A 12,435-nucleotide genomic window follows, 5' to 3' on the forward strand; every position below is an offset into this window, starting at 1 on the left:
TTTTTTTCTGTTAAATCGATAAAATTCTAAAAACCCAATAAAATAATTTTTATTTGAAAATAAAATTATTGATGTAATAATCTTATTAAAGTTCTTAACTGTATCAATATACAACTTCATCAATAGAATAATGAGATTTAAGAAGCTGAGCTACTTACTCGATAAGGATAGAGCAGCAGTTTCAGTTCGCAGCTGACTCGCCCTGCGTTGACGCCACAAAAGTATGCTCATGTTGTGTGAAAGGAATAAATCCTTAGAGGAAAAGAGCATCCCACTTTCCCATACTCATCGAATTTTTCGATGTAATTCGCAGATCACTCCCCCGTCAAAACACACAAACGGTAAATCTTATCAAATTTAATCTTGTGAAATAAAATAAAGATAAGTGTACGCAAATTGAAACATATAACACAGTTTCGGACAAGCAAATGTAATTCTTTCACTGTATACACTTTTCTTTTTTTTTTTAAATTACAAGTTTTGTTTATTTCTCTCTCTCTCTCTCTGAATTTTTCTTGTAACTTTATAATAATTTTTTCACTATACACACTATATATTTCGATTATCTTTTCCTTCAGTTTAAAAAAATTACAAGTTTTTATTTTCTCTTGGAATTTTTCTCGCAATAAGACACAATTTTCGAATTATTTAAAAATATGAATTTATGGCGAATAAGTTCCTCAATTATACTGATGTATTCGAAGATCAAGCAAATTGAAAGAATGATATATTTCATCGAAATTAATCTTTAGCCAAACTTTCGAATAATCTCGGCACGAAAAATCCAGGAAACTTCCTCTCTACGATACTAATTTTTATCGAACATTTACTCGATATCTCGCGAATCTTAATACGCGCTCTGCTTTTCTGCACGTCGAATTGCAAATTGAATCGACGATATCGAGTACGTACGAGAGACTAAAAATCGTCGCTTAGCCGCAAATAGCCGAGCCGATAGTCGCGTTCGTCGGGGACGCGCTCGTCACGAATTACGCGGATCCGATATATCGTAATCGCGACGTGAACAATCAGTCCGAAGAAGAAAAATCCTTCGTGATCGAAGCCGCTCATTTTTTTTTTTTTTTGATTAAAATAAAAATTCCTCTATATCGCGAATCGCGCGCCATGAACGGAATTCGAGCGAGGATTCGAGGCGGATTATCTGCTCTATCTATTTATCTCTCTCTCTCTTTCTCTCTCTCTCTCTCTCTCTCTCTCTCTCTCTCTCTCTCTCTCTCTCTCTCTCTGTACACAAGAGATCTTATCGCGCGCACGTTGCCCGATAAGCCGCGCCAGCATAACTTTATCAATCATCATCTTATCGATCGTATATTCGCGCGCATCTACGCCTCGCATTTACGAGGCCTGGAAATGCATCGATTCTACGCGACGCAAATAAGGAATTTGTTCTAAAAGAATGAATAATGTAAGGGGAATTTTTGAGAAAATCGAATCTTAAAATCCACATGCAATCATTTATACAAATCTTACATTAAAAAAAAATATATTTATATTTAATATTACATTATATATTTTTAATATATACACAAATATTTTAAAGACTGACTTTGTGTCAAAATGAGATTTAACAGTTGAAAATTTGCCAATTGGCATTTTTTTTTTTTTTTTTACGTTCGAGCGGTAAACGCGCTATAGCTTCCCTCAGGCTTTTCCCCGTGCGTGCGTTTTTGATGGGAGCGTCCTGGATTAATTATAACTTGCTTCTCTCTGCGCAAGTGCTAGAGGACCTCCGCGTACAAGTTTTAATTGACGCGTGCGGGACTCGAGCGGTTTCACCGCTCTTAATTATGCGATTTTACACGCGCGCGCGTGTTGAAATTCCCCTGCTTCATCTCGCGAGCCACCCGTTCTCCGCGATGCACTTTGGGGCACCGCGCTCTTCACGAGTAAGAGTCGTAATATTTGACAAGCATTACACAATTTTTCGTATAACAATATTAAATATTATTGTGTCAATCGAAATAAAATTTCAATGAAAATTTAATACCAAAAATCATATATCCATTATCGATCCTTGTATCGATAATGTTTACTATATAAGATTACAAGTCCGTGAAGATTATAATCAAGTTTGATATACCGTTCGCGACACACAATATAGAAAATATATTACGTAACAGTATCGCGAATTATAAAAGAAAAACTTGGACGTATCAAAATGTATATTATTGTTGAAATGTAAAAGTTTAGATGCACTTGACGCTACTTCTCCGTCTCTTTTTTTTTTTTTTTTTTTACTTTCGTATTTTTATCACATTTTCTCTGGCGTTGGTTTTTCACATCAATTCTCGTAGACTATCTTCGACTTTTCGAAACGTTTAAGAGATCGCGACGAGATGCTCGCTCATGCGTTGCAAGCACTATCACTGGTTTTCCAACGGCCCAGGGACCCATGGCTACCTGTTATCATTCTCCTTCTCTCTTTCTTTCTTTCATACATACACACGCACACGCTCTCCTTTCATCTTTCCCTCCATTCTCTCCGTCGACTTTCTCACTTTATGTCACTGCCGATCCCTCTTTCCGTCCCTTGCATTCTGTTACCACACGATAAGTGCCCGGCAAACATTCGACAGTCGTCCTTGTCTCTCTTCCCTCCACTCTCTCGCTCTCTTTTCTTTTTCTTGTCGCGTTACCTCACCTTCTTCATTGTTGACCCAACTGACGATTCCGAAAGTCGTCAAGTTCTTTCGAGACAGACTCGATGAATCCATCTATTATCCCCAAAAATAATCGCCGACATCAGTTTGTTTTCTTTGTGAATTATTCGATCGTCTTACTCAAGATACATCAAAGGGAGGGGAAAAAAAAAAAAATTATCACACTTTCATTCTAATGTCACTCTCGGATGTTACGAAAAATTTCTCGGCTCGCTTAGCTAAATTCGACCGCGTCGCGGCGGACCTTGGCAAAACCGACCGGCGATATAACGTTAAGTTTTCCGGCGGCACTCCCGTCGTACACCTCCCCTCTCCTCCCAAGTGCCAAGCTCCAACTTTGCTGATAACGCGTAGCGATAACGGATAACGATAACCGCTGCGCCGCTCGCGAGATACTCCTAAGCGAGCGGCAACGCGCGCTTCGTGAGTAACGGAGCGATAACGATAAGACCGGGGCGTAAGACACGTAGGGGAACCATTTATATCTAATAAGCGTGTTCTTTGTCTCCGACACGTCGAACGCGGTATCGCGTCGAAGCGACGCGCTTCGCTTTCCTACGTTCCTCTCCCGTCTCTGACAAAGACTTTCCGACACTTAACTTCGACATCCCTCTCACCTCTGTTCCATATCCAAAAATTAAAGAATTGCCTTAAATATATTATATATTGATAAAAATTTTATTCATAAAAACTCTAATATGTATTCACGATACAAGAGGCATTCGTATAATACAATATATGTAATATCAAGATTACATAAAATAATATTGGATGGCTTAATCAAATTTATTTTTTATTATTTAATATTATTATAGAGATATATTGCAATATAATAATAATAATAATAATAATAATAATAATAATAATAATATCTCTATTATTATCTCTAATAATATTAAATGATAAAAACAAATTGGTTACAATTCATTAGATAAAATTTACTTCTGAAAAGAGTGAGTGTTTTAATTTGTAATATAAAAATATTTTATAATTATATTAATTTTGTTTCTCCATTTTTATTCTTGCAAGTTTGTCACCTATTTCACACAATCATTCTCTATAATATAATATATTTTTTTTTAAATTTCGATAATATCCAATATATAATATAATTATTATTGTATATAATAATTTGTTTTTGCTTGTTGTTTTTTTAATTGTACGAAACACAGGTTGTATCGCGCATCGTTATTTTAAGTCCGTCCATTATACCGCGAAGCCGTTATTGTTTATACCGCCGGTGTGAAAAATACACGCGGAGGTGCAACGGCCGATGAGACGCGACGCATTCGACTTTATTCGCGCACCGAGTAGAATCGGTAAGAGAGAGAGTTGAGAGAGATAGAAAAAGAGAAAGAGAGCTTCAACCGTTCGATAAAAGCAGCGCGCGCGAATCGAGGAACGACGTGCTGACGGAAACGAGTGCTGACAGTGCCATAAATATTCACACGTCGTTAACTACTAAACTCCGACGTTGCGTGCGTTACGTATCCAAAGGAGGCGCACGTGCATTTGTATAATCCACTCGAGAACATTAATGCATCTATTCTTGCAGACGGTCCTTTTACCTTCAACGGAAGAGGAAGAGAGATCGAGGCTATTTCTGCAACTTAAAAACTACAGTCTCATTTGCCATTTTTCTCAAATTTGACGAAAAGAAATGCATTTCGACATGGGTATATTAAAGTATGAAAAAAAGTAATGACACCTAATAAATTGTATAAAGGAAACAATAATAAAGATTTCTTAAAAATTATGAAAATATTCAATATAATATTATTATGTAATTATGCCACATATGACAATTCGAGGGGAAAAAAAAAAAAAAAAAAAAAAAAAAAAAAAAAAAATATTACATTCATTATAATAATAACGATAATAATAACGTTGATAATTGATGACAATTATTAATATCTGTGTTTCTTTCCTCGACCCGAGCACTCAAATTGAATTAGGTTTCAAATAATTACGTATTGTTTATACGAATTATTATATCGAATTTAGAGGAAAGTGATATTTATTATCATCGATTATTATCACGTTACATTCCCGGATACATATTTAATCAATGTAAAATAAAATACGGCACGGATAAGTAATTATTGGCAATTTCTTCGTTAAAAATATATCCGTGAAAAATGTACTTTCTCAAGAGTAAGATCCTCTCCGTGTCTGATCTCGCCGCGTTGAGCCGCAACGACGTCATCCGCCATTTTCGTCGATGTTCTGATGAGGCGTGCGATTTTTCGCAAGATTTCGCAAGAGAAGAAGCCGACTGATTATCGCCGCCGACTCGCGTACTATAACAATGTTATTCGGTTGTCGATTGCGTCATCGAGGAACCGTTGTGAAACACGCGTTGCGGCCCGCAGTTATCAAAACCGCAATCGATAATTACCCGATAATAAATTATTCGCGTCGGTCTTACGCGAATATTTGTCGAAAAAAGAGATGGAGAGGCAAAGAGAAGAGAGGAAATGAGAGAGAGAGAGAGAGAGAGAGAACTAGTTGAACTCGTATTTTCTCAGCCTCTTATCGCAAATCCATCTAATCGCTATTCGATATCGATGTGTTACGCCTGTATTAATATTATTTAACGACGGGAACCAAGTAAAAGAATTTTGACAAAAATTGCAAAGCGATGAGAAAGTTCGGTCCGTTATTGTCATCGCGAAATGATTTTTTTTTTTTTTTTTTTTTTTTAAATAGCTGCTCAAATCACAAAAATTGTATTAATTAATTTTATTTTTATTATTATTATTATTAATTAATTTTATTTTTATTATTTTTTTTATTATTATTTTATCATTAATTTTATTATTATATTATATTTTTATTTTTATTAGTTATGAGGTACATAATAATTCTGAGGTCATCTTAAAAGTATTACTAATCAATTTGTCTAATGCCGCACGTGCGGCATTTATTATTTTATGAACTCTCGTTTGAGACTGTATATGGAAAAAAAAATTTGAATCGCCATTAATATTTTTTCAATTAAATGAGAAAAAATAACGGTGAAAAAAGATCAAATTAAAAATTTGAAGAAAAGTTTGGAGAGAACGAGAGCTACTTTGCATCTCTATAGCCTCTCTCTCGCACAAACCGACACTGGTCGTTCTCGCTTGTCGTGGAACGACCGATTACGGGGAATCCTCCGAAGACGAGGAGAACGATCCCGTTGATGTGTGTACGCGCGGGGGATCAATAACCCTAAGTGCGAACGGTTTCAATTAGGATTTGTGCATACGAAGCAGCTACGAGAAGAAAGCGATTCTGACATTTCTTTATAATTTAATTTTCGATCAAATATTTCTATAAAGGATACCTTCTTATATACGATACAATCATGGAATAATCAGGCAATTTCTCTCCCGCAATTTCAATTCTTTCTCTCAAAATTTAACTTTTCGGATTATTAATATAAATTAATAACGATTGAATATCTCTTAATATTATATAATTTAACCCTCGTCGAGAAAATTATTCCTCTTATGAAATTTTAAATTATTCCATCACCTTCCTAACAAGATGAATGTGATTTATTTCGTGAAGAAGCCCACCAGTTCTTTCCCAGAAGGAGGTCGAACTAGTCGATCGTTCGTGCGATCTCTGGCGAGAGGAGGCATGAAAAAGCGCGCGGAGGAGAAGGGCGGGGAGACGACGACGAGATTCCGCGTAATCGCGAGGAGAGATGTCGAGAGGACGGCCAGGATGGATCATCGCTGTAGTGTCGGTGACCGTTGGCCTCTTCGAGTACCTAATAGAGGGAAAGAAGAGGAGGAAGAGAAAGAGAAAGGGAGGGAGGAAGAGAGAGAAAGGAGAGGAACTCCCTGGCGCCGTGTTATCTCATTCGTTAAGATCCTCCGGCAATGGCGGGAAGGGGAGGGGGGAGGGGGGCGGGGGGAGAAGGGAAACAGATTCGACACAGTGGTTTCACTGTTTCGTCCAACTCTCTCCTTCTCTCTTGCTCCTCGGGAACGGCCAGGGGTCCCGGGGAAGAGCATCCAGGAATCGCTTCTCGAGTCTAGACGACGCGAAAGATAGCCCCTCTCTCTCCCCTCTTTCTTCCAGCCATCTCTCTCTCTTTCTCTCTCTCATCTGTCCGAGAAGATCGAGGCTTGATGCTCGGGAGCCCTTCGCAACGATCGGCGCTGATTTTGTAAGGCCGGAAAGAATGACATGAATGTGTAATGTGAAGTAATGTTCGATGTAAAGCAAATGTTAATACAACTCGATATTCATGCAATACATTTAATATTATAATTATTTTCGATCCTGATTTTTACATATTCTTAATAAGCTCCTCGTTATCTCATCAGGAAACCCATATATTTTTAATCTATACGTTCCCTTTCTGTTACATCGAAAAAAAAAAAAAAAAAAAAAAAAAAAAAATTCAACCTCAGAAACTTCAGACAGGCTCTACAGCTTTTCTGCAGATACACTTCAATTTCAGACAAACTTCTTCGGAACTTTCGGAAAAACGACTCTGATGATTAAGTGTGAAATTTTTCTTCGACACCCGAATTTGAAAATTCAGATAAAAACCTGTGTGAATTTTTAGAAATCTTCTTACAGTGTTCAATGAGATAAATGTGGTTTGAGAAGATCAAAGTGATCAAAGCACAAGTGTTATATAAAGACGCCAAGAGAACAGGGATTGTCTCGATCTTCAAGATCCAAAACAACATCCCGTCGCGTGAAAATCGCGTCGTTCCTGAGGTTTCGACGCGAAACCTTACGACGACATGATAGGGGGACGTTCACCGTGACTGTCGTGTCGTGCGCGTTATCGAGAAAATAAATTATACGCACCGCGGTGGCGGCGGCGGCGGTGGTGGTGGTGGTGGTGGTGGTGAACGAGATACCGCCGAGTTATCGGCGGCGTATCTAAAAAGCTCGTGCCGCCGGAAGCTCGGCTCTTTTTCCCCTCCCTCTCCCTCTCTCTCTCTCTCTCTGTCTCTGTCTCTCGACGTCCGGCGTCGGTCTGTATGTACGTATGTATATCCACGTCGCGCGCAGATGCCGCAAAACCCCGAGAGCAGCAGCAGCAGCGGCACCAAAGTCCTCCACCGATAGCCTGATGGTCATTTCTCATTTGTGTAATCTCCGCCACCCCTCGAGAGCCGAGCTCTCTCTCTATCTCTCTTCTCCCACCCGTGTTCCTCTCATCCTTTCAAGTTTCTCTCGTCGCGAGAAACACCGCTGCTCCTGGGGGACATGCACCGGCCACCCGAGAGGAGAAGACTCGGGAAGGGGGGGGGGGGGGGGAATAACCATTCGTTCCACGAGGCGGTTTTTGACGAGGCGCCCTAATCGCGCTGTTCCCCTCTCTTCTCATCCCCTTCCCCCACCGCCGACCACCAGCGGGCTAATCGTAATTGCGAGCGACGATAAAAAGTGTCCGTCGCTTTTTCACCGTCCGCTAAAAAGGGGGATGACGAGGGGATGGAGAGCGAGAGGGGGCGAGTCGGTCCTCTGAGAAAGGATAACGACGAGAAGCGCAGCGCGAATGCATTCGCGCGTGCACGAGTCCGCCGTCCGGAAGCGGTCGCGTAACTGTGAGAGATGGGGGTGGCGAGGAGGGAGGGAGAGGGGGGAGCCGAAGGGCGGGGGAGAGGGTATATCGCCGCCGGGACCTTCGGGGATGGCCTCTTCAATGTTCGGGGTGGCCTGTTTTCGGATCCGTTTCCCGCGAACAAATCTCGCGCGCATTTATTATAATGAGAATTTACGAGCGCGCCGGGTCCTTTTATTAAGAGCGTCTAATATAATCTTTTTGTCGGAGAAACTTGACAGTTTGTTGAAAAACTTAAAGGCTGATTTCTTTTTTAAAGTTAAACGTTTCTTCGCTCTCCCGTCAAAGAATCATTCATTCCTACTTTAAGAAAAGCCCATTAAATTTAATGAAAAAATTATTAATATTCTTGAAAGAGATCTAGAATTATTTTGTCGAAACTTATTATAATTTTTTTTTTTTTTTTAATTTCTATTCACAACAATTACTCACCAAATATTTCGTTTAAAAAAATTAATAAATTATAGCATAAATAATACAGCTATATTTATATTAATTCGAGAGAGAGAAAGAGAGAGAGAGATTTAAGATTAGTTCAAAATTTAAAATTAGTAATGATTTAAACTTTAAACTGAATACATGTATATGTAATGTGTGTCAAAATAAAATAAACGCGATATATTTTTCTATTTTCGGTCAAAATTGTGACATTTTTAGATTGATCGTAGACAATTATATTATCGTTATTTCCTTTTACTATTTATTTTTTATATTATCGCGCGCGCAATTTACAAAAAACTTCAATTAAAAAATGTAAAGAAAAAAAGAACGGTTTGGGTAAGTATACAGTGTAAAAATTGTCACGCAAGAAGCGATACGTTAGATAAATCGTAAGATCGCACACACACGCGCGCGCGCACACATTTCCGGAAGTATTTATTACCCCCGTAGCGGGAGAGAAGGACGTGTCCTTTTTTTGCGGGTCTGAGGATCCTTGGACACGGGAAAGCGGACGCGGCGTCGCTCGGAGGAGGAGGAGGAGGAGGAGGAAAGACTTTGACAAATCGTCGATCACCCCTCAAGAACCCGCCGCTTCCCTATCTCCGGGGCTTTTCATCCCTGACGAGCCGGACAATGGTCTCCGACAAAACTTCGCCATCTCTCCTTCCGCCTCCAAAATCTCCCTCCGGCGTGTTTTTTTTTTTCGTCCCTCGATCTAACGATTCCATCACGATTTCACGTCACTTCATCGTCAAATTGACAGCATGCTCAGAATCATCGTCCTAGATTGCCCTCTGTCCTTTATCTTAAAATTTATTTCGATATTATTGCATTTTATCTCTCTCATCCCCTAGCGTTCTCCGCGTCCTTGTCGCGATCATCGCTGAGAGGATCCGCGAAGATCCTGGCGCGAAATGCCAGGAGTTAACGCGACTTTCGTGACAATCTCCCTTTTGACCTTGGTGTTCGTGAATAAATGAGCGGCTCTGTCCGTTCGCGCTGAATCGCGCAAAGACGAGGACGAGGAAGGAGGAGAGGTAGAAGAAGAAGACAATGAACGAGGAGGAGAGAAGGAAGAGAGGCGAAGGGAACATTTCCGCGTGATAAGATAAAGCTCTCTTATCGGCGCCGTTCCACGATACTGGTCTGGGGGCTAGCCGAGGGAGCCTGTAATCGGCGCCTGTATTTGCGACACGACCGGCATTTGACCCGAACATCGATTCGCCATTAAGCCATTAACGTGGACAAGCCCCGGCCGCTTCAGAGAATCCTCGTTACACACCGCTCCATCTCCTTCGAGAATCACCGAAAGATTGAAAAATAAAAAATAAAAAAAATATATTTTATTTTTATTGCATTATTAATATCTTTCCAAGAAAAATTATATATATTTAAAAAAAAAATATACAAAAATAATTTTCAAAAATACTTATTATTTGTTCTTTTTTAATAAATATTATACTAAATTGTTAAATATATATATATGCAAATATGCAGATTAAATATGCCGATGAAAATAAAAATAAAAATAAAAAAAATGCAAAAACGATATTTAATTTTTCACGGCGTTATTATTATCTTTGCAAAAAAAATTATATATATTTCCAAGAAAAAATTATATTCAAATAGTTTTTGAAAAAACTTTTAACTTTATTATTTATTCTCTTTTAATAAACATTATGCTAATTTTTATATATATTAATATTAGATAGAATAATTATTTTATTAATAATAACTATATATATACTATCAATTCTAACAATAATATAGACTACTTTCTTACTACACGAGTCTAAAATAAAATTTTATTATCCACGTATATCTTTTCCGGAACACTCTACGGGCAAAAAACCGTCTCTTGGTTTTTTTTTCTTTTTTTACGATCGTTTAAGCTAAAGGTTAAAACTAGGTGCGCAAGTGCGAAGAGGGCGACGATGAAGCCGGAAGTGCAACGGAACTCCGGTCGATCGATTGTACGTCCCGCCGCACACGTGTTAAATGCGGGTCGCAGCCCTCGCAGCACGTGTCTAGCGATCGTGACGACAGGTGCGAGGTCTGCGTCGAAGATGCGCGCGAACGTATCATCCCCGCGTTTAACGTATCACGCGTGTTCCGTTCCTTCCGGTCGCCTCTATTCCAGGGAGGATGTAACGACCGGAGGGCGGGCACCTCGAACACGTGGCAGGACGTCTTGAGGTCGTTCGACACGCGGATCTTGAAAAGGATCCCGCGGTGTCGTCTTGTGATACATCGTGGCTATATCGATATCATCGCTCGAGATGACACGAGCACACTCGTGTGGATCCAATTACCATACGATATTCGCAAGGAGGTCTTCTTTAACGCACTATATGTGTGTGTGTATGTGGCTTTATTATCATAATACTATAATAAACTATTTAGAAAACAAAGATATCTTTTTGCATCGTAATTAAATAGTTTTAAAGTATAATAATCATTTTATATATTACTGAAACGTATATATTATCGTATAATATATAAATATAAATTATATTATTTTATATATTATTTTTCAAAATGTATGTAAATGTGTGTAATTATTACGATGTATGTAATTATTGTTCAGTATTGTAATTATTCTGAATAAATGCGAGAAACAAAGCTCATCTAATATTAAAAATATTTGATAAATATTAATTAATTCATATTTTATATTGAATTAATTCAAACAATCTTATTATCTTTTGAGCAATATTTTTATATAATTAAATAATTATTCTAGTACTTTGTAAATAATTCAACGTGCCCAAGTTTCATTACAACTTTAATCCATCCGATCGACACGCGTAGTCTTATTTTATAAAATGCTATTGTACACAAAGTCGTTTTCTCGTCTTCATTATTATATCAACTATCGTAAATCAAGCAGAGGATTTTTATTTTTATCTCGAGAGCGCCACGTGTGGCACTCGTGCGTCAAAATCGAGCGATTGACTTTCGAATGGACAGAGATAGAGAGAGGATGCGCGCGTATGTATAAGAGAGAGAGAGAGAGATACCGCTCTTTCGAGTTAGACGGCGATAAATTCGTGATCAATTACCGAGCCCGGTAAGCTCGATCTCGCAGCGAGAACCTCGCCTCGTCGCGTCGACTCAATCCGCGAGATAACGATCGGCCAATTGGCGGAAGGAGCGCCCGCCGGTGCGTGGAAATAAAATCCCATTTCCATTCCCGACTGACAGTCGACTAATTTTTTTTCAGTCTTATTGAAGGACCGCGCGTCCCGTGCAAAGTAGACATCGAGCATCGACAGACGCCGGCCGTCGAGATCCTCTGCCGTTTGGACATTTCGCGTTAAAGCCGATTCAAACCGTCGCCGATTGCCAACGAGTTGATCGAGAGGAATATAGGGCGGGACAATCGAGCTTTTACGATGAGAAATGAAACGTGAATAAAATTGTCATTAATTTCCTTCGTCGCTCAAGTGGTTCTTGATCGAATAATAAATCTTGTATTTTTTTCGATCATATACAATATTAAGTTTAATTTAAAATGCAGAAATGGAATAAAATAATCCTCTTACACATGTCTCATTTTGTATGAAACATTAAGTTCATTTTATGAATTAAGATAAAATCAAAATAGAATTTATCCAAAATTTTTCACAACCATATAACGCTTGAGAAAGTTTTCCCCCCCGCAAATTAAATATTCGTAAAAATAAAAATTCGCTCAATCCGCGAATCTGAGATTCTCTACGTAAGAAAACT

General features: G+C 38.8%; 1 protein-coding gene across 2 annotated transcripts in view; it reads right to left on the reverse strand.

Annotated features, from left to right (window-relative positions):
* Positions 1–12,435, reverse strand: part of Ush (Zinc finger protein ush) — a 159,731-nt gene that overhangs the window by 54,091 nt on the left and 93,205 nt on the right. The window contains exon 1 of one of the 2 annotated variants that reach the window (XM_070293026.1): positions 159–391. The exons of the other annotated variant lie outside the window; for it this stretch is intronic. Coding sequence (XP_070149127.1) covers positions 159–270 — 112 coding nt within the window. The 5' untranslated portion in view covers positions 271–391. Of the gene's footprint in view, positions 1–158; positions 392–12,435 lie in introns of those variants that run through there. 2 annotated transcript variants of the gene reach the window in all.

This window comes from Polyergus mexicanus, unplaced genomic scaffold, assembly GCF_030449975.1.
Source record: "Polyergus mexicanus isolate NDT 795.1 unplaced genomic scaffold, iyPolMexi1.0 SCAF_3, whole genome shotgun sequence".
NCBI lineage: Eukaryota > Metazoa > Arthropoda > Insecta > Hymenoptera > Formicidae > Polyergus > Polyergus mexicanus.